A 23643-nucleotide genomic window follows, 5' to 3' on the forward strand; every position below is an offset into this window, starting at 1 on the left:
CCCTTTCCCCTCCCCTCCCCTTCCCCCCCTCCCCCTCCCTCCCCCCCCCCCTTCCCCTCCCTTCCCCCTCCCCCCTCCCTCCCTTCCCCTCCCCCCTCCCTTCCCCTCCCCCCTTCCCTTCCCCCCTCCCCCCTCCCTTCCCCTCCCCCTCCCTTCCCTCCCCCCTCCCTCCCCTCCCCCCTCCCTTCCCCCTCCCCCCTCCCTTCCCCTCCCCCCTCCCTTCCCCTCCCCCTCCCTCCCTCCCCCTCCCTTCCCCTACCCCCTCCCCCTTCCCTCTCCCTTCCCCCTACCTCCTCCTCCCTCCCCTCTCTCTCTCTCTCTCCTCCCCTCTCTCTCTCTCTCTCCTCCTCCCCCCCCCTCCCTCCCTCTCTCTATCCCTCCCTCTCCTCCCTCCTCTCCGCTCTCTCTCTCTCTCTCTCTCTCTCTCTCTCTCTCTCTCTCTCCCTCCTCTCTCTCTCTCTCTCTCTCTCTCTCTCTCTCTCTCTCTCTCTCTCCTCTCTCTCTCTCTCTCTCTCCCTCCCTCTCTTTCTCTCTCTCCCTCCCCCCCTCCCCCCCCCTCCCCCCTCCCCCCCCTCTCCCTCTCCCTCTCCCTCTCTCTCTCTCTCTCTCTCTCTCTCTCTCTCTCTCTCTCTCTCTCTCCCTCTATCTCTATCTCTATCTCTATCTCTATCTCTATCTCTATCTCTATCTCTATCCCTCCCTCTCTCTATCTCTATCTCTCCCTCCCTCCCTCCCTCCCCTCCTCCCTCTCTCTCTCTCTCTCTCTCTCTCTCTCTCTCTCTCCTCCTCTCGCACAGCGGCACGAACGGCTGCAGAATTCTCCCTGGCTGAAGCACTTTCACACAGGTAAGAAGATGGTTTATTTAATCTTTTCTTGGCTTATAAATGTTTATTCAGGTTGGATTTATTGTATAAATAAGGATTGATTGTAGAATTTAATGAGTTCCCTTCCCACCCCCCCCTCTCTCCCACCTCGTTCTGGACGCCTAATTTGTAACCTGCGCCTGATTTTTTAATGTGTAGAACAGGTTTTTTCAGTTCTACAAAAATCTTCACTGGCTCCATTCTACTTTAGTTTGGAGTACATTTTCACTATGGAAACTTTCAAATCAGGCGTCAGTGGCCAGACACGCCCCCTTTTGAAGAAAAAATTCTGTTCTAAATTAGAACTGTTCTACCTGACTAGAACTGCAGAAAAAAAAATGTGGAGAATTGCGATTTCTGAAATAGTCCGTTCTCCACCAGTTGCTGCTAAAAATCAGGCGCGAATCATGTGGAAACTTGGGCCCAGAGAGTGGTGAACCTGTGGAATTCTCTACCACAGAAAGTTGTTGAGGCCAATTCACTAAATATATTCAAAAAGGAGTTAGATGTAGTCCTTCCTTCTAGGGGGATCAAGGGGTATGGCGAGAAAGCAGGAATGGGGTACTGAAGATGCATGTTCAGCCATGAACTCATTGAATGGCGGTGCAGGCTCTAAGGGCCGAATGGCCTACTCCTGCACCTATTTTCTATGTTTCTAAACCAAAGTATTCAAGTAAATGAAACAAACACCACATTCTTAATAAAAACAAAGAATACTGGAAATCTCAGCGGGTCAGGCAGCATCTGTGAAGGGAAAGCAGAGTTAACGTTTTGGGTCAACGACCCTTCGTCAGAACTGGCGAATGTTTGAAAAGAACAGATTCTTAAGCATTGAAAGGGGAAGGGGAAGAAAGAACAAAAGGCAAGGTCTGTGATAGGGTGGAAAGCAGGAGAGATTAGAGAGACGAAAGAGATGATGGGCCGAATTGAAATGGTAATGACAGAAGCTAGAAAAAGATTAATCTGGATAGGGTGTGAATCGTGGGATAATGACCAACTGCCATTGGAGTCAAAGAGTAAAAAAAGAAAAAAAAGATGGGGAGGGAAGGTGGGGGGCGGGGGGCGATGGGGGGGAGAAAGGGAGCCAAACATGGCCAAAGGTTATGCTCTGAAATTGTTGAACTCGATGTCGAGTCCAGAAGGCTGTAAAGTGCCTAAACGGAAGCTGTTCCTCAAGCTTGCGTTGAGCTTCATTGGAACAGTGCAGGAGTCCGAGGATGGAGATATCAGAGTGGGAATGGAGTGGAGAATTAAAGTGATAGGCGACCGGAAGCTCAGGGTCACACTTACGGACTGAACGGAGGTGTTCAGCAAAGTGGTCGCCCAATCTACCCCCAATGTAGAGGAGACCACATCGTGAGCAGCGAATACAGTATACTAAGTTGAAAGAAGTACAAGTAAATCGCTGTTTCACCTGGATAGTGGGGAGGGAGGAAGTAAAATGGCTAGATGTTGCAGCTCTTGTGCTTGTATGGGAAGGTGCCGTGGGAAGGGGGAGGTTGCTGGGGGTGACTGCGGAATGGACCAGGGTGTCGTGGAGGGAGCGGTCCCTTCGGAATGCTGGGAGGAGAAGGGAAGATGTGATTGGTGGTGGGATCACGCTGGAGCTGGCGGAAATGGCGGAGGATGATCCGTTGAACGTGGAGGCTGGCGGGGTGAAAGGTGAGAACAAGGGGAATCCTGTTGTGGTTCTGAGAGGGAGGGGAAGAGGTGAGAGTAGAAGTGCGGGAAATAGAACGGACACGGTCGAGGGCCATGTTAACCATGGCGGTGGGGAATCCTCTGTTGAGGAAAAAGGAAGACTTGTCAGAGGCACTGGTGTGAAAGGTGGTGACATCAGAGCAGACTTGACGGAGAAATTGGGAGAATAGAATGGAGTCCTTACAGGAGGAAGTGTAGTCCAGTGGGCTTATAGTGGATACTGGTCGAAAGCCTATCCTCAGAAATGGAGACGGAGAAGTCGAGGAAGCGAAGGGAAGAGTCGGAGATGGGCCATGTGAAGGTGAGGGAAGGGTGGAAATTGGATGCAAAGTGAATGAAATTTTCAAGTTCAGGGCGCGAGCAGTAAACGGCACCGATACAGTCATCAAAGTACCAGAAAAAGAGGTGAGGGAGGGGACCTGAGTGGGACTGGAACAAAGAATGTTCCACATATCCCAAGAAAAGGAAGGCATAGCTTGGACCCATGCGGGTTCCCATAGCAACGCCTTTAATTTGGAGAAAGTGAGTAGAGTTGAAGGAGAAGTTGTTCAATGTGAACATGTTCAGCCAGGCGGAGGAGGGTGGCGGTGGATGGGGTTTGGGTTGGGCCTCTGCTCGAGGAAGAAGCGGAGCGCCCTCAGGCCTTCCTGGTGGGGGATGGAAGTGTAGAGGGAATTGGACGTCCATGGTGAAAAGGAGACGGTTGGGGCCAGGAAACTGGAAACTGTTAGTGGCGGAAGGCATCGGAGGAGTCACGGATGTAGGTGGGAAGAGAGTGGACAAGGGGAGTATTTTTCTCTGCACAGATGCTGCCTGACCCGCTGAGATTTCCAGCATTCTGTTTTTATTTCAGATTCCAGCATCTGCAGTATTTTGCTTTTGTACAACATTCTTAGTGACAATGGGCCAGATTTTGCTGTCGAAATAACGGCGAGGCTAATGGTGCTCACCGTTAATAAAGTGCAAGTCGGACAGCAGCTTTAGGCGACCGCTCATGCGCAGTTAAACACAGAAATCGGGACGTTGTTGTCCAAGATGCCCTGCTCCTCCAGAAGCTTCACTATGACATTATCTTGCGAGAGACTCGGCATTCAAATACGTGGTGTGAATTTGCTGCACTTGCGTGATAGATAACCTCTAAAGTCGCTAGAAAAAGTTAGCTTGTTCCATCCAGTGTAAGTACATTTTTAATGGTATGATGATCCTACTTACTGCCCAGCAACCTCTCTGGCACTGAAAATTAACTTGAAAATGACTGCCCTGTTCACACAGGTCCCAGATCCCCTGTAGAGGGCGCTGCGCCAAAACAAGTCACTAATCACAGCAAGTTCCAGTGCAAACATCCCATGAAAAGTCTGTGGGCAAGTGTACATGTAATGAATGGCTGGCATCATTCGTTCACTGCCGAGAGCATAATCCGGCCCCTTATGATTTATCTGCCGGGTTGCTCACCACGTTGTCCAGGGGATTAATCTTTCATTCCCGGAGGCTCCAGGGCGATCCTAGAGGGTTTGCAACCCTACAATGCCAGGATCAGGGTAAGTCTCCACTTTTATGTCTGCAAGTGCAACTGATGTCAGGGGAATTGCAAGTTTGCCATCGGCTACAGTTCTCTCACGTAGATGCTCCGTATCGGTTGAGAACATATTTAATACCGGAAACCGATCTCTGCTGCGTTGATCTGGGCCTGCTGTCTCAGCAAATGTAGCATTAATTGTGTAGCGATGCAATGGGGTTATGTAGCAGCTTGTTTCAATCCCAAGTGAGGCTGGATTATGTTTGTGCTTTGTCCATCTCCTCCGGGACCCCCGTTCAATTCTAACCCACAACAATAAGATGAAAGATTCTTTCAGCTGTCTGTAAAGATTTCATGATGAAATTAGTTTTGGGGCGCGAGTTTGGAGCATAAAACTCCTTCTACATCAATGCTGTTGCCACTCGCACAGGCCCCTCCGATTGTTTGTGTGGCAAATAAAAATGAAAGCATCATTACCCTATGTGGTATAGGTTGTTTTTCAGTTTTCCAGGGTAAAGGTGTATTTGTTCGGTCGGTGTAGGGGCAATCTTGTGCTGTGTGCAACCTAGCTTGGGGAAGATGTGGTTGCTGGAGGAATTGCAGCAAAGGTAAATCCAGAACACCACTTCAACAACAACTTGCATTTATATAGTCTTTAATGTGAAAAAAAACCCTTCTGAGATTCTGCACAAGTGGAGGTAAGTAAGGAAAAGGGAATAACTGAGCCAGGAAGGGAGGGATTAGGAGCGGTGCCTCTCTACACTCTTGGAGAAAAGGTGGGATTTGAAGTCTTTTATAGGTAGAGAGACTGAGGGAATTGCGGAATGGGTTCCAGAGAGAGACTGAGGCAGTGGGCAGGTGAAGGCTTTGCACCGATGGTGGGAGAGGAGGTGGGCGGATGCTGTGATGGCCGAACTAATAGATTTTTCTGAGTGACTGGCTAAATTGAGCTGACTGGACCTCCTCATCTGTGAAAATAAGGAAACTTATTACATTTCCCACCAGTAATGTAACTCACCTGGATGAGCTCAAAATTTCACCCTCTGCCCCCAGGAACATACTAGGCTGGGAGTAGGCCATTCAGCCTCTTGAGCCTGATCTACATTTAATTTGATCATGGCTGATCTGTATCTTAACTCCATTTACCTGCCTTATTTCTATAGCCCTTAATACCCTTGACTCACAAAAAACCCCCCCATAGTTTTGACATTTTCAGTTGACCTAGCCTGAACAGCTTTCTGGGGAGGGAGAGTTCCAGATTTCCACTGCCCTTTCAATGACGCAATGTTTCCTCTTCTATTGCAGCACGTTGACCATGCTGTCTGGGACCATCCTCCTTGCCATCGTTTTCCCAAGTGTGTGTGTCTGCCGTGGAGACCAGTACAAGTCCTTCAGCAGGTCCGACACCAGGTTTGAGCACCTGACCGTCGATCCAGAGACGGGGAAGGTCTACGTTGGAGCCGTGAACTTCCTCTTCCAGCTGACCTCTGACCTGAGTGACCCGGTCGTGCAGCCAACCGGTCCCAAGGATGACAGCAAGGATTGCCTCCCACCCGTCACCCGTGGCGACTGCCCACAGGCAAGGCTGACTGACAACCACAACAAGCTTCTGCTGGTCAATCCCTACGGGAGCGAGCTCATCACCTGTGGGAGTTTGTTCCAAGGGATCTGTGAGAAACGGAGTTTGAGCAATATTAGCCAGATTTTGTTCCGGCCAGAACGCCCAGTCGACACGCAATACGTCGCCGCCAATGACCCGAATGTCACGACCGTAGGCTTGGTGGGCCTGTCCAAAGGCGAGACGGCCGTGCTGTTTGTGGGACGTGGTTATACCAGCAAAGGAGCTGGTGGGATCCCCCCCATCACAACCCGCAACTTGGAATTACAAAATTTGCAAAGTGTGGAATCCCACCCCATTTTCTCCTACGAGGATACAGCCAAATTGGCGGTCGCGGGGAGACTTTCAGAATACAACCACCACTTTGTCAAATCTTTTATTTATCAGTCATCTGTGTATTTTCTATTTTACCGGCGGGACCTCAAGTCCCCCTCCAGGGAATATAAAACCTACGTGTCGCGGATCTGCCTGGGCGACATGCACTATTACTCGTATGTGGAGGTGCCACTTGTCTGTCAGACGACTGAGAGGAACTACAATTTACTTCAGGCGGCCTACGTCAGCCGGCCTGGGAAGGGCCTGGCCCAAGGAATTCTCGACACAAATGGGGAGGTCCTGTTTGCCACGTTCGCCATTGGTCAGACATCCACTGCCAAGCCAATGGAAGAGTCGGCACTTTGCATTTACACAATGAGCCAGATTGATCACATGATCAACCAGACCAGGGACCTTTGTTACACCAATACCGGGAAGACACCAGATGGGAACGAGGCAGCCTACATTGAGTACGAAGTCAAATCCAGCTGCAGTGGATTAACTTTAGTGAGTGATTTCATAAATACATATTTTAACAAGTTTTAACAATAGCAAAAATTGAGTCTTCCCAACAGTTCCTGTTGTCTGCTGCGTTCCGTAACTGAAAGCTCCACAGACCAGGCAATCCACTCTTGGTGGCCTCCAATTTGGAGTGGCTTACTCCTTTAAAAAGGCAACAAATGTATAAACCGATATAATTTCAGGGACTAAGTCCAGGAGGTTCATAACATTATCATTCCTATTACTGAAATTGTACTGTACATCTTTCCCCTACCTCAGCTCATCTGCTGCTGAAGCCCTCATCCATGCCTTTGTTACCTCGAGACTTGACTATTACAATGCAGTTCTGGCCAGCCTCCCAATTCTACCCTCTGTAAACTTGCGGTCATCCAAAACTCTACTGCCCATTTCCTAACTTGCACCAAGTTTTGTTCGCCCATCACCCCTGTGCTCACTGACCTTAATTGGCTCCTGGTTAAATGCCACCTCAATTTTAAAATTCTCATATTTGTTTTCAAATCGCTCCATGGTGTTGCCCCTCCCTGTCTCTGTAATCTCCTCCAGCCCCACAACCCCCTCAAAGTAGTTGCACTCTTCGATCAGCATCCCTGATTTTAATCGCTCCACCATTGGTGGCCGTGCCATCAGCTGCCAAGGCCCTAAGCTCTGGAATGCCCTCCCCAAATCTCTCCGCCTTTCTATCTCTCCTTCTTTAAGACGCTCCTTTAAAACCTACCTCTTTGACCCAGCTTTTGGTCACCTACCCTCATATCTCCTTGTGTGGCTCGGTGTCACATTTTGATTTGTAATGCTCCTGTGAAGCACCTTGAGACATTTTACTACACTAAAGGCGCTATATAAATACAAGTTGCTGCTGTTGTTGTTGAGTACTTCTACAAAGTAAATCGACTATGTAGTTGAGCTCTAAATGATGAGGTTAAAAGCCATATTTAAATTTGCACAGGTGCGCGGCTGTACATTATTTAATACGCCATTTAAAAATATTTTCAGAGGATTGTGACATTTTTACGATTTGATGACACTTTGAAACTTGTGCATGTGTATAGTGTTTAGAATCAAAGTTTAAGCTTATTTGCTATATCGCTTCCTGCTAGCATATATAAGGAGAATAAAGGCTAAAAATGTCAAACACTCCAAATATGCAAAACCTGCTTTGGATCGAGTTGGATATACAGTAGCAATTCTACATAAACATGCTGCAGTTTTCTTACTGAGCAGGTCTGATATAGTAACTCAGTTCTGCTCACCTTATTTCACATGCCCAAATAAGAACATAAGAATTAGGAGCAGGAGAAGGCCATACGGCCCCTCGAGCCTGCTCCGCCACTCAGTAAGATAATGGCTGATCTTCGACCTCAACTCTACTTTCCTGCCAAATCCCCATATCTCTTGATTCCCCGAGAGTCCAAAAATCTATCTATCTCAGCCTTGAATATATTCAGAGCCTCAGCATCCACAGCCCTCTGAGGCAGAGAATTCCAAAGATTCACAACCCTCTGAGTGAAGAAATTCCTCCTCAATTCAGTCTCAAATGGCCGACTCCTTATCCTGAGACTATGTCCCCTAGTTCTAGACTCTCCAGCCAGGGGAAATAGTTGCCTTAAACTTTAACTCTACCATGAGAAACTTATTTTACCATATTTTCTGAGGACCTGAGTAACACTTTGTGTTCTTTGTCAAAGGAAAAAAAAGAGTGGTTCTCACTAATCCATAAAGATGCAGAGGGCTGGTCCCAAGCTATGGTGTTTGGAATTTCCCTCATGCCTTTCAGCTGTTAGCAGATCCACAGAAATGTCACCTCGGTCAAATCAAGTCAGCCAAATGTCTGACTAAGCTGTCAATTATTGTTGCCGAACATGTCCCCATGGGTTAGCCACCTGGGCCACGTGAAACCAAATATGGAGGCAAGTGAAGAAAGAGGAAGGAACTTACATTTATATAGCGCCTTTCATGACTCCGGGACATCCTAAAATGCTTCAGAGTCAGTGAAGTACTTCCGAAGTGTAGTCACTGTTCTGCTTCAGAGGCGAGAGTGCTACCACTGAGCAAAGGCTGACACCAAAGAAAGCTATAACTTATGCAATCAATGTTGGGGCAGTTGGGTTTAAAGCTTATATGTCGTACTGGTGATCAAATTCACTGCTAAGGTAAAATTTCCATCTTCTCTTTTTTCCAAAAACATCGGGCCCAGGACCGTATGACAGTTATTTCCCCCCCCCGCCACCATCACCCCATTAGCCAAATCCCACCACTGAGGTCGGTGGTGTTACTTTGGTTCTCCGTGTATTTTTATTCTTTCCCTTTCAGGAAATCTCTCTCTGCTGGAGACATCAGTGCCCAGTCCCGTGCGGTCTCTAAACCCGTACCTGTCGTAGGTGGCCAGCAAGGCACCGAGTCTCCCAAAGTCTGTTTACACAGAGCTTCCAGGGGTGCATGAAGACAGCAAGTGTTGAGTTTCCAGGCACAATTAGTACTGGATTTTCTGGTCCCTCTTGGCTCTGAGAATTTTATTGTTCAGTTTTGTCGCTGTTGGTCTGAGCTGGCAGATGATGGAAGTTTTGCAGGATACCACCTCCTGTAGCCATTTTGCATCATGATGATGACCACTTGGCTTCTGCACGGGGACTGGTTGAAGTAGCGACAAAAAGTGAATGGTTGCTTGTGTGCATGATCACATAGAGGACCTACATTGCTGGGCTGGCACCGATCCAGTTTGAGAGAGTATTTGAGACCTGAAAAGATGGGCTTATCTGTAAGCTGTCAGTAGACTAGGCCTATATTGTCTAGAGTTTAGGTGATCTCATTGAAACACACACAATTCTTACAGGGGTTGACAGGGTAGATGCAGGGAGGATGTTTCCCCTGGCTGGGGAGTCTAGAACCAGGGGTCACAGTCTTAGAATAACGGGTCGGCCATTTAGGACTGCGATGAGGAGAAATTTGTTCACCATGTGGATGGTGAATCTTTGGAATTCTCTACCCCAGAGGGTGGTTGAGGTTCAGTCGTTAAGTACATTCAAGACAGAGATTGATAGATTTTTGGATATTAAGGGAATCAAAGCATATGGGGATAGTGCTGGAAAGTGGAGTTGAGGTAAAAGATCAGCCATGATATTGAATGGCGGAGTAGGCTCGAGGGGCCGAATGGCCTACTCCTGCTCCTAATTCTTGTGTTCTTAAGCTGACACTAGTCCAGTTTAAGAGAGAATGGGAGACTAAATGAGGCCTGCAGAGATGGTTTTGTCAGCGCTATTCACCTCATTAAAGATAGTCAATTGGACCTACAGAGATCACCGGGACTGGCACTATTTGAGCTGCTTGTGATTAATGGGGCCTGCAGAGATGGCTGCTGCATGGACTAATTCAGATTGCTAGAGGAAGAGAGAGCAAAATGGGGCTGGCCCAGCTTAAGAGAGCAAGGGAGTGTGAACGGAGCCTGAAGAGGTTGGTTTGGCTATAGACAGGCATTGGTCCAGCTTGTTAGAGACAGTAAATTGGACATTAGATACAGGCATCACTATGATTTGTGCCAGTTTCTTTGACTAAATCGGCCGTTCTGCGCAGTAGTGTTGCTTCACTTTCCCTCCCTTTTATCTAATCCAGATCTTTTGGCATGTTTTCTCCTTTATTTGTGCTTGCCTGAACTGCCCACCTGGTTGTCTAATAAATTGGTTAATGGAGCAGGAAAGTCTTTTCTGCTTTGACGTGTCATGCACAACAGGGGGTGGGAGATTCATCCAATTATCTGGGTAGTGACAACATTCAACTCCTGCCCCACGATCTGATAAAGAAGCCGGATTGGGGACACGTCTCTCACCTGGGATCATTTTCTTGGCACACAAGTCAGCAAGGAGAGAGAAATGCTTCTCCGCAGCATTAAGCAGCCCGTTAGCACCAGGGTAAACAAATATGAAAAGTATGAAGAAAAAAGGAATGTGTCAAAAGTCGGAATTGGATCAAAGGGGCAAATGGAAAAAGGACTGGCGTGTTTTGTTTAGATAAAAGGAGAAATATAGCAAAAAGAGGCTTTATGTTCGAAATGTAAAAATAGTGCGCAGTTGTACGCTTGATTAAACTGATACCCGTTTATTTATTTTATAAGCACATTCCCTCACCCCAATATAAGCGGGCACATTTGCGGCAGCCCGATTTGCTTGCTATAAACAGTGGACTATAAAGCAGCCTGACATATCCACTGTCTGACTGCCTCCCGTAATTGTTAACCGTGCGAACAGCTGTTGACACTCGGAGATCCGACTTGGCCTGAAACCAGCGGACCTTTTAAATCGGTAAGCACTGAACTGCGGGAGATCGCCAGCACACTTAATACGTGTTGAGCACCTGTGTAATCGGCATCTGTGGCACTGACCTGGTTAGTGCCATTTGCCTGATGTAAGCAGCTGTCCGTGATGAGCGCGGATGGTCTAAGGGGTGGGGACTGCATTTCGCATTTTTTTTTCAAAATATTGATCCACATGCTGTGGAAATGATGCAAAAAACAGCGTGCCGTATCGTGCACCTGCAACCCCAGTCTATCCAGGGTACATTGCCGGAAGGGAATGGAATGGGCGCACTGTTACTATCTCAATTTCTTCACAAGCCAGCAGCGCGCTCTCTCAAAACACTATGCAAGGCATTGCGCTTATCTCTTTAAACCCTTCCATTTTAATTATTGGCTCAATGTTCGCCCGTTTAAATATTCTGACTGAGCGTGTTTTTTTTTCTCCCCTCTCTCACTGTAGGACACTCTCAATGCTTACCCCTGCGGGTATGACCACACCCCCAGCCCAATGGCCAGCCGAATTCCCATTAAGACAGCTCTGGTGCTGAAGGTAGCTCAGGGGCGGCTGCTTGCTGTGGCGGTGACTGTGGAAATGGAACACACTATTGCCTTCGTGGGAGACGACCAAGGGCACCTGCACAAGGTAAGAGTCGGTACAGGGGACCCAGGCAGCCCAAGGGGAACGGGACACCATCTCTCTCAGACCAGAGCAATCCGCCTGCAGGAAGGAGAGAATGACCTAATCACTATTTATCATGAACTATCACGAAACAGTCCGGATATGTTTTTTGAGAGTTGTAATGCAGCTCTCGGTTGAAGCTGGCATACTCTTGTCTCCTTGTATGAGAGAAAGGGCTTGTTTCTCTGCAGTACTTTTCACATCCCCCGGACATCCGAAAGCTCTTGAGAATTACTTTGAAGTTTAGTCCCTGTTTTATAGGCAAATGCGTCCTCCGACGATTCCCACCCCCCCCCCCTTACCGTTCCTGCTGGTCAGGGGTGGGAAGGGTTAAAACCGTCCCTTAGGCTATTTAACCATGGCGAGCATCGCAGCTACTTTCAATCCTGTCCTTGCCTATCTTTCACAGGGGTCACTCAACGCTGATTGATTTTTCTTCCCCACCTCCTTTAGATCAAAGACTTTAAAGCTGCCTCTCTGCCTTGGGCTGGGAGTAACGAGCTCATCACAGACCCGGGATGTGGTTGTGAAGCTGAATTCCACATTAAACGGTGCAGTCACCCTGTGAACCATTAGGAGAGCTCCGATTCCTGATCCCCAAGCTTTGTTAAACTTACCTTAAACGCAATGTTACTTTTTTGTGTGTGGGGGGGGTATAATTGAAGGATTGTGAAGATCTTTTTGGCGAGTTGAGGGATCAGTGTGGGGCCAGCTGTTGCTCGAGTGGTTTGTACAAACTTCAAGCCTTCTGTGACCAATTGCTCAGGGCCACGGGGAGCACAGCCTGGGGCTGATTTTCAAAACGAGGCCCAGTGCTGAGGTCAATCAGCAATAAAATGCCAAGAACGAATTGGACAAATTGCTCAAGTTTTTTACAAACCACAATGGAAGCTGAACCCTCGAAAACCGAATCGTTTGAGTTCAGTTTTACAAGAAAAAACTTCATTTCAAACCATGCAGTCTCTGCGCTTTTACTGAGTTCACAACGATACACTGTTGGTGAGATCAGGATGTGCTACGATTAATGACTGCATGAGCAAAACAGAATCGACACCAGCCCTGTGACCAGTGCCAGCTGAGTTTATTAGGAACCAAACCTGACTTAGTTACAATGCAAAAAGAAAAAGAAAGACTTGCATTTATATAACACTTTTCACGACCACCCGACATCCCAAAGCGCTTTACAGCCAATGAAGTACTGTTTGAAGTGTAGTCACTGTTGTAATCTAGAAAACGCGGCAGCCACTTTGCACACAACAAGCTCCCACAAACCGCAATATGATGTCCTGATCACCACCTACCGCCCTCCCTCAGCTGATGAATCAGTACTCCTCCATGTTAAACACCACTTGGAAGAAGCATTGAGAGTAACAAGGGCACAGAATGTACGCTGGGTGAGGGACTTCAATATCCATCACCAAGAGTTGCTTGGTAGCACCACTACTGACCGAGATGGCTGAGTCCTGAAGGACATAGCTGCCAGACTGGGCCTGCGACAGGTGGTGAAAGAATCAACATGAGGGACAAACCTACTTCACCTCGTCATCACCAATCTACCTGTCGCAGATGCATCTGTCCATAACAGCATTGGTAGCAGTGACCACCGCACAGTCACTGTGGAGACGAAGTTCCATTTTCACACTGAAGACCCCCTCCATCGTGTTGTGTGGCACTACCACCGTGCTAAATGGGTTAGATTCAGAACAGATCTAGCAGCTCAAAACTGGGCATTGATGAGGCGCTGTAGGCCATCAGCAGCAGCAGAATTGTGTTCCACCACAATCTGTAACCTCATGGCCCAGCATATCCCTCACTCTACCATTATCATCAAACTAGGGGACCAACCCTGTGCAGAAGAACATGCCAGGTGCAGCACCAGACGCACCTAAAAGTGAGCTACCAACCTGGGGAAGCTGCAACACAGGACGACATGCGTGCTAAAAAGCAGAAGCAGAAGCAGCACTCTTATAGACATGGCTAAGCAATTCCACAATCAACGGATCAGATCAAAGTTCTGCAGTCCTGCCACATCCAGTCGTGAATGGTGGTGGACCATTAAACAACTAACTGAAGGAGGAGGCTCCATGAATATCCTCATCCTCAATGATGGCAGAGGCCAGCACGTGAGTGCAAAAGACCAGGCTGAAGCTTTTGCAACCACCTTCAGCCAGAAGTGCTGAGTGAATGATCCATATCGGCCTCCTCCTAAGGTCCCCACCATCACAAGCTAGTCTTCAGCATTTGTTCACTCCGTGTGATATTAAGAAACAGCTGAGCGCACTGGATACAGCAAAGGCTATGGGCCCTGACAACATACCGGCTGTTGTGCTGAAGATTTGTGCTCCAGATCTAGCCAAACTGTTCCAGTACAGCTACAACACTAGCATCTATCCGACAATGTAGAAAACTGCTCAGGTATGTCCTGTCCACAAAATATAGGACAAATCCAATCCCGCCGATTACTGCCCCATCAATCTACTCTCAATCATCAGCAAAATGATGGAAGGTGTCGTTGACAGTGCTATCAAGCAGTACTTAGTCACCAATAACCTGGTTACCAATGCCCAGTTTGGGTTCTGCCAGGACCACGCGGCAGACCTCATTACAGCCTTGGTCCAAATATGAACAAAAGAGCTGAATTCCAGAGGTGAGGTGAGAGTGACTGCCCTTGACATCAAGGCAGCATTTGACTGAGTGTGGCATCAATTAGCCTGAGTAAAATTGAAGTCGATGGGAATTAGGGGGAAAACTCTCCACTGGCTGGAGTCATACCTAGCATAAAGGAAGGTGATCGTGGTGGTTGGAGGCCAATCATCCCAGCCCCAGCACACTGCTGCAGGAGTTCCTCAGGGCAGTGTCCTAGGCCCAACCATCTTCAGCTGCTTCATCAATGACCTTCCCTCCATCATAAGCTCAAGTGGTGATGTTTGCTGATGGCTGTACAGTATTCAGTGCCATTCACAACTCTTCAGATAATGAAGCAGTCTATGTCCACATGCAGCAAGACCTGGGCGACATTCAGGCTTGGGCTGATACGTGGCAAGAATTCATGCCACACAAGTACCAGGCAATGACCATCTCCAACAAGTGAGAGTCTAACCATCACCCCTTGACATTCAGCGGTATTACCATCGCCCAATCCCCCACCATCAACATCCTAGGGGTCACCATTGACCAGAAACTTAACTGGACCAGCCATATAAATACTGTGGCAACAGGAGCAGGTCAGAGGCTGGGTATTTTGTGGCAAATATCTCACCTCTGACTCCCCAAAGCCTTTCCACCATTTACAAGGCACAAGTCAAGAGTGTGATGCAATACTCTCCACTTGCCTGGATGGGTGCAGTTCCAACAACACTCCAGAAACTTGTAACCATCCAGGAGAAAGCAGCCCACTTGATTGGAAGCCCATCCATCACCTTAAACATTCACTCCCTCCACCACCAGCACACCGTGGCTGCAGTATTTGCCATCTACAAGATGCACTGTAGCAACTCACCAAGGCTTCTTCGGCAGCACCTCCCAAACCCGAGACCACAACCACCTAGAAGGACACGGGCAGCAGGCGCATGGGAACACCAGCACCTCCACGTCCCCCTCCAAGCCACATACCATCCTGACTTGGAAAGTACATTGCCGTTCCTTCATTGTTGCTGGGTCAAAATCCTGGAACTCCCTCGTAAAAACAGCACTGTGGGAGTACCTTCACCATACGGACCGCAGCTGTTCAAGAAGGTGGCTCACCACCACCTTCTCAAGGGCAATTAGGGTTGGGCAATAAATGCTGGCCTTGCCAGTGATGCCCACATTCCACGAACGAATAAAAAAAAAAAAAGATAATCTGTTTTACTGATGTTGATTGAGGAATAAATATTGGCCAGGACACCGGAGATAATTCCCTTGCTCTTCTTCAAAAAAATACCATGAGATCTTTTACATTCACCTGAAGGAGCAAACGGAGCCTTGGTTTAACTGAAAGATGGCACCTCCAACATAGAAACATAGAAAATAGGTGCAGGAGTAGGCCATTCGGCCCTTCGAGCCTGCACCGCCATTCATTGAGTTCATGGCTGAACATGCAACTTCAGTACCCCATTCCTGCTTTCTTGCCATACCCCTTGATCCCGCTAGTAGTAAGGACTACATTTAACACCTTTTTGAATATATTTAGTGAATTGGCCTCAACAACTTTCTGTGGTCAAGAATTCCACATGTTCACCACTCTCTGGGTGAAGAGGTTTCTCCTCATCTCGGTCCTAAATGGCTTACCCCTTATCCTTAGACTGTGACCCCTGATTCTGGACTTCCCCAACATTGGGAACATTCTTCCTGCATCTAACCTGTCTAAACCCATCAGAATTTTAAACGTTTCTATGAGATCCCCTCTCATTCTTCTGAACTCCATTGAATACAAGTCCAGTTGATCCAGTCTTTCTTGATATGTCAGTCCTGCCATCCTGGGAATCAGTCTGGTGAACCTTCGTTGCACTCCCTCAATAGCAAGAATGTCCTTCCTCAAGTTAGCAGACCAAAACTGTACACAATACTCCAGGTGTGGCCTCACCAAGGCCCTGTACAACTGTAGTAACACCTCCCTGCCCTTGTACTCAAATCCCCTCGCTATGAAGGCCAACATGCCATTTGCTTTCTTAACCGCCTGCTATACCTGCATGCCAACCTTCAATCTCTGATGTACCATGACACCCAGGTCTCCCCTTTTCCTAATCTGTCACCATTCAGATAATAGTCTGTCTCTCTGTTTTTACCACCAAAGTGGATAACCTCACATTTATCCACATTATACTTCATCTGCCATGCATTTCCCCACTCACCTAACCTATCCAAGTCACTCTGCAGCCTCATAGCATCCTCCTCGCAGCTCACACTGCCACCCAACTTAGTGTCATCCGCAAATTTGGAGATACTACATTTAATCCCCTAGTCTAAATCATTAATGTACAATGTAAACAGCGGGGGCCCCAGCACAGAACCTTGCGGTACCCCACTAGTCACTGCCTGCCATTCTGAAAAGTACCCATTTACTCCTACTTTTTGCTTCCTGTCTGCCAACCAGTTCTCAATCCATGTCAGCACACTACACCCAATCCCATGTGCTTTAACTTTGCACATTAATCTCTTGTGTGGGACCTTGTCGAAAGCCTTCTGAAAGTCCAAATACACCATATCAACTGGTTCTCCCTTGTCCACTCTACTGGAAACATCCTCAAAAAATTCCAGAAGATTTGTCAAGCATGATTTCACAAATCCATGCTGACTTGGACCTATCATGTCACCTCTTTCCAAATGCGCTGCTATGACTTCCTTAATAATTGATTCCATCATTTTACCCACTACCGATGTCAGGCTGACTGGTCTATAATTCCCTGTTTTCTCTCTCCCTCCTTTTTTAAAAAGTGGGGTTACATTGGCTACCCTCCACTCCATAGGAACTGATCCAGAGTCTATGGAATGTTGGAAAATCACTATCAATGCATCCGCTATTTCCAAGACCACCTCCTTAAGTACTCTGGGATGCAGTCCATCAGGCCCTGGGGATTTATCGGCCTTCAATCCCATCAATTTCCCCAACACAATTTCCCGACGAATAAGGATTTCCCTCAGTTCCTCCTTCTTACTAGACCCTCTGACCCCTTTTATATCCGGAAGGTTGTTTGTGTCCTCCTTAGTGAATACCGAACCAAAGTACTTGTTTGATTGCTCTGCTATTTCTTTGTTCCCCGTTATGACTTCCCCTGATTCTGACTGCAGGGGACCTACATATGTCTTTACTAACCTTTTTTTCTTTACATATCTATAGAAGCTTTTGCAGTCCGTCCTAATGTTCCCTGCAAGCTTCCTCTCGTACACTCTTTTCCCTGCCCTAATCAAACCCTTTGTCCTCCTCTGCTGAGTTCTAAATTTCTCCCAGTCCCTGGGTTCGATGCTATTTCTGGCCAATTTGTATGCCACTTCCTTGGCTTTAATACTATCCCTGATTTCCCTTAATAGCCACGGTTGAGCCACCTTCCCTTTTTTATTTTTACGCCAGACAGGGATGTACAATTGTTGTTGTTCATCCATGCGGTCTCTAAATGTCTGCCATTGCCCATCCACTGTCAACCCCTTAAGTATCATTTGCCAATCTATCCTAGCCAATTTACACCTCATACCTTCAAAGTTACCCTTCTCAGAATTAACTGTTTCATTCTCCATCCTAATGTAGAATTCCATCATATTATGGTCATTCTTCCCCAAGGGGCCACGCACAACGAGATTGCTAATTAATTCTCTCTCATTACACAACACCCAGTCTAAGATGGCCTCCCCCCTAGTTGGTTCCTTGACATATTGGTCTCGAAAACCATCCCCTATGCACTCCAGGAAATCCTCCTCCACCGTATTGCTTCCAGTTTGGTTAGTCCAATCTATATGCATATTAAAGTCACCCATGATAACTGCTGCACCTTTATTGCATGCACCCCTAATTTCCTGTTTGATGCCCTCCCCAACATCACTACTACTGTTTGGAGGTCTGTACACAACTCCCACTAACGTTTTTTGCCCTTTGGTGTTCTGCAGCTCTACCCATATAGATTCCACATCATCCAAGCTAAGGTCCTTCCTAACTATTGCATTAATCTCCTCTTTAACCAGCATTCAGCAACCAACAGTGCAGCATTCCCTCAGAACTGCACTGGAGTGTCAGCTTAACTTTTTGTGCTCAAGTCTCTGAAGTGGGACTTGAACCCACAACCTTTTGACTCCGAGGCGAGGGTGCTACCCACTGAGCCACAGCTCGCACACAATGGCACATTATACATTGACTATTTTATGAATTTCTCCATTTGTACCCAATGTGCCAACTTCTGTCCTTTTTCTGTGCTATTTCAAACTGTACGATGGCGGGCATTATTAATATTGATTATTGTAAGGGTTGTACGGAAGCTGTGAGCAGGGAGTGGCATGGGTTTATGGAATGCTTGTGGTTTTCCTAGGAATCTGTGGCACTCCCTCCTGATTGCCTGTGGCTGGCTTAGCAGAATTATTTAGCTGTTAGACGAGAAGCGGCTGAATCTGGAGTAACAGCGGCCATTTCATACTGCAGATTCCGTTACCTTGTTGTTGCTCCACATTGTGGGGGGGGGGTTGTGTCTGTGTGTGTGATTGCAGGTGAACCAGAATGCAGGGTCGCCTTGCATAAGAATAGGAGCAGGAGTCGGCCATTTGGCCCCTCGAGCTTGCTCCGCCATTTAATAAGATCATGGCTGATCTGATCCTGGCCTCAACACCACTTCCCTGCCCGTTCCCCATAACCCTAACTCCCTTATCACTCAAAAATCTGTTGATCTCCACCTTAAATATATTCAATGACCCAGCCTCCACAGCACTCTGGGGTAGAGAATTCCAAAGATTCACGACCCTCAGAAAAGACATTCCTCCTGATTTCTGTTTTAAATTGGGCGACCCCTTATTCTTAAGCTATGCCCCCTAGTTCTAGATTCCCCCATTGAGCGGAAAGATCCTCTCTGCATCTACCCTCTCTATCCCCCTCAGAATCTTAAACCTTTCAATAAGATCACCTCTCATTCTTCTAAACTCCAGTGACTATAGGCTCTCTCTCTCTCTCTCTCTCTCTCTCTCTCTCTCTCTCTCTCTCTCTCTCTCTCTTTCTCTCTCTTTCTCTCTCTTTCCCCCCCCTCTCCTCCCCCGCCTCGGGTCAACTCACGCTAACCTCCCCCCCACCAACCCCCCCCCCCCCCCCCGGCTCAACTGTCCCCTTTCCCCCCCACTCCCCCCTTAAAATGTTCTGAAATCCGGAAATATCCGAAACTCGGCCAGGACGTTTCCGGATTCGGACATTGGAAAGACATTACGAAGTCTGGAAATACCCGAAATCTGGAACGGCCTCAGTCCCGAGGTTTCCAGATTTCAGACGCTCCAGCTGTATAGGTCCAACCTGCTCAACGTTTCTTCATAAGCCAACCCCTTCATCTCCGGAATCAACCTCGTGAACCTTCTCTGAACTGCCTTCAATGCAAGTATATCCCTCCTTAAATAAGGAGAGCAAAACTGTACGCAGTACTCCAGGTGTGGTCTTATCAACGCCCTGTACAGTTGTAGCAGGACTTCCCTACTTTTATACTCCATCCCTCTTGCAATAAAGGCCAATATTCCATTTGCCTTCCTGATTACTTGCTGCTCCTGCATGGTAACTTTTTGCGTTTCATGTACAAGAACCCCCAGATCCCTCTGTACTGCAGTATTTTGTAATCGCTCCCTACTTAAATAGTAATTTGCTTTTTTATTTTTCCTACCAAAGTGGATAACCTCACATTTTTCCACATTATAGTCCATCTGCCACACTGAGCCTATCTATATCCCTTTGCATCCACCTCACAACTTGTTTCCCACCCATCTTTGTATCATCAGCAAATTTGGTTACATTACACTCGGTCCCTTCATCCAAATCATTAATATAGATTGTAAATAGCTGAGCCCCTAGCACCGATTCCTGCGGCACCCGACTAGTCATAGATTGCCATTTATCCAAATAACCCATTTATCCCGACTCTCTGTTTTCTGTTAGTTAGCCAATCCTCTGTCCACGCGAATATATTACCCCAAATCCGTGAACTCTTATCTTATGCAGTAATCTTTTATGTGGCATCTTATCGAATGCTTTCTGGAAATCCAAATACACCACATCTACTGGTTCCCTTTATCCACCCTGCTCGTTACATCTTCAAAGAACTCCAGCAAATTTGTCAAACATGATTTCCCTTTCATAAAACCATGCTGACTCTGGTTGACGACATTATGATTTTCTAAATGTCCTGCTACAACTTCCTTAATGATGGACTCCAGCATTTTCCCAATAACAGATGTTAGGCTAACTGGTCTATAGTTTCCTGCTTTCTGTCTCCCTCCTTTCTTAGATAAGGGCGTTACATTTGCGGTTTTGAAGTCCGCTGGGACCTTACCAGAATCCAGGGAATTTTGGTAGATTACAACCAATGCATCCACTATCTCTGCAGCTACTTCTTTTAAGACCCTAGGATTAAGCCATCAGATCCAGGGGACTTGTCCACCTTTAGACCCATTAGTTTGCCGTGTACTTTATCTCTCGTGACAGTGATTGATTTGTTTCCCCTCTTCCACCCACCCCCCCCCCACCCCAATAATTCCTTGATTATCAATTATTCGGATGTTTTTAGTGTCTTCTGCCGTGAAGACTGATACAAAGTATTTGTTCAAATTCTCTGCCATTTCCCTGTTTCCCATTATTAATTCTCCAGTCTCATCCTCTAAGGGACCAATGTTTACTTTAGCTGCTCGCTTCCTTTTTATATACCTGTAGAAGCTCTTACCGTCTATTTTTATATTTCTTGCTAATTTACTTTCATATGCTATCTTCTCTGTCTTTATCATTTTATGTCGTCCTTTGCTGGTTTCTAAAAATTTCCCAATCCTCTGGCCTTCCACTGTTCTTTGCAACATTGTATGCCCTTGTTTTCAATCTGATGCCATCCTTTACTTCCTCAGCCACGGATGAAACATAGAAACACAGAAAATAGGTGCAGGAGTAGGCCATTCGGCCCTTCGAGCCTGCACCGCCATTCAATAAGATGATGCTGATCATTCCTTCAGTATGGGTCATCCTTCTCTTAGTCTTTCTTTTTCACTAGAATATATCATTGCTGAGAGTTAAGAAATATCTCCTTAAATGTTTGCCACTGCTTTTCTACAGTATATTTTCCCAATCCACTTTAACCATCATACCTTTAGCCTTCATACCTTTGTAATTACCTTTATTTTATTTCAGGACACTAGTTTGAGAACTAGCTTTCTCACTCTCAAACTGAATTTGAAATTCTACCATGCTATGATCACTCTTCCTCAGAGGATCCTTCACTACGAGATCATTAATTAATCCAGACTTGTTATACATTACCAGATCTAAAATAGTCTGCTCCCTGGTTGGTTCCATCACATATTGTTCCAAGAAACCATCCCGCATACACGCTATGAACTCTTCCTCAAGGCTACCTTTGCCAATTTGATTTGTCCAATCAATATGAAGATTAAAATCACCCATGATTATTGCCGTACCTTTCTTACAAGCCTCTATTATTTCTTCATTTATACTCTGTCCTACAGCGTGGCTACTGTTTGGGGGCCTGTAGACCATTCCCACTAGTGACTTCTTTCCCTTTATTATTTCTTGCCTTCACCCAAACTGATTCTATATCTTGGACATATTAAACAGTTTGCTGGAAATGACGGCACTATCTCTGCCCAAGATGTACAAGATGACTGTCCTGAAGAAATGTGTGGCCTTGGTTGTCCTATTGTGCAGCCTGGACCAACTTGGCTGATTTGGACTGTTTGGTCCTTCTCCGTGGTCCTGACTCGCTGTGTCTCTTGGCTTGTGTTTGGTCTGTCTTGCTCTGCCATTTCAGCAGAAGCAGGATCTATGAACATAAGAAAGAACGTTTTAGAAGGTGGAGGTAGAAACAGCATGGAATTAAGTAGCTCATTTTACAATCCATCTTATGCTTCCATTTATCAGGATACGCACTGTAAATAACTGCTGAATAAATAGCTCCCCCAGTGGCTTGGATGGTCAAGGCAGGTTATAAAAAGCCACACAGACCAGAAAGTCCCAGTTCAATTGCTTGTTGCGCTGAAGTAGCTTAATCTCCGCCTTGATGGAAGTAGGAATGCTGCAATTTAGTTTCAGCATGTCCTGGGCTACAGAGGGGAAAATCAGACTGGGTTCTTGCTTACCGATCATTGTCCACTGACTGCCGCCGGAGAGTTTGTGTTTGTGGATGCCAGCCAATGACTGGATTGATGTTTGTGTGAAGCCCCCTTTGGTCGAACAGTCTGCTACCATTCACTGTGGCAGTTCACACAGGAAGAGTGGTGGATTGGGGACGAGGCTGCTGGCGCCTGTGGCCCTGTTCCCATTGGGAAGGATGCCCTCAAAAGCGGAGAAAATTGGCTTTAAAAATTTGAATTAAAATCCAGTCATGCAATCAAAATTTTCTTGATGTGACTGCGCTTAATTCGTTATACAAGTGAAGGGAATACAATTCCCATTCATTCTCTCAACTTTCCTGGACTGAATGAGCCTCACCCATTCTCCAAGAAATGAAGTGCATCATGTTTGACCAGTTCTTGACCATAGGGGCCCACAAGCTAATTAATGGTAAAAGCCTAACTGCTGAAAGAAACATTTGTATTTATATAGCACCTTTAACTGCCACTGGATGTCCTAAAGCACTTTAGAGCCAATTAAGCACTTTTTGGCGTGTTGATACTGTTGTAATATAAAAAAGGTGGCAGCCGATTTGCGCACAGCAAGCTCCCACATACAGCAATCTCTTTTAATAATCTTGATTGAAGGATAAATATTGTCCAGGACACCGGGGATAACTCCCTTGCTCTTCAGAATAGTGCCATGGGACCTGAGGGAGCAGACAGGGCCTCTGACAGTGCAGCACTTCCTCATCACTGCACTGGAGTGTCAGCTTAGATTTTTGTGCTCAAGTCCCTGCAGTGAACCCACAACCTTCTGACTGAGAGGCGAGTGTGCTACCAACTGAGTCACAGCTGACACAGCCTGTTGTGCTTGAAGATGGAAGTGATGTTGCTTGTCCTTTGTGCTGAAACATGTCTTCATAGACACAACAACTTGTTTCCTCCCACTGCTGCAGGTTTTTGTGAAGCCGTCCGGAGAGGCAGAGCAATACTCTACTCTAACAATCCAGCCCAACGCAGCAATCAGCAGCGACCTGGTGTTTGACCACGAGCAGAAGCACCTTTACGTCACCACTCAGTTGAAGGTACGTCCGATGAAGTGAAGCCAGTCTCGAGCAGTTACAAACCAGAGTCAGTGTTCGGATTCCGCCATCAGCTGATCATGGAGCCAGCGTTGCTGGCTGTGTAGCAGAATAGGAAGGGATGGTGCCCATGATATTTTAACTAACCAAAGGAAATTAATTTTTATTTTTTAATTATCCTTTGATAAAGTTGTGGAGCTGGACAGTGCATCGGGCAGCATTCTAGGCCAGGTTGGGCCATGTACAGAAAACCTGCAGAGAAAGACTTCAATGTAGGGGGCATGATTAAGAAGTTTGCAG

At 46.8% G+C, this 23643-nt stretch overlaps 1 protein-coding gene across 4 annotated transcripts in view; it reads left to right on the forward strand.

The window, feature by feature from the left end:
- The window catches only part of plxnb1b (plexin b1b), a 285985-nt gene that overhangs the window by 164896 nt on the left and 97446 nt on the right, over positions 1 to 23643 (forward strand). For all 4 annotated transcript variants that reach the window (XM_070895494.1, XM_070895495.1, XM_070895497.1 and 1 more), the window contains exons 3-5: positions 5387 to 6521; positions 11279 to 11461; positions 23218 to 23346. In XM_070895494.1, the coding sequence (XP_070751595.1) occupies positions 5397 to 6521; positions 11279 to 11461; positions 23218 to 23346 (1437 nt within the window). In that variant the 5' untranslated portion in view covers positions 5387 to 5396. The remainder of the gene's footprint in view (positions 1 to 5386; positions 6522 to 11278; positions 11462 to 23217; positions 23347 to 23643) is intronic.

This window comes from Pristiophorus japonicus, chromosome 12 (assembly GCF_044704955.1).
Source record: "Pristiophorus japonicus isolate sPriJap1 chromosome 12, sPriJap1.hap1, whole genome shotgun sequence".
Classification (NCBI taxonomy): domain Eukaryota; kingdom Metazoa; phylum Chordata; class Chondrichthyes; family Pristiophoridae; genus Pristiophorus; species Pristiophorus japonicus.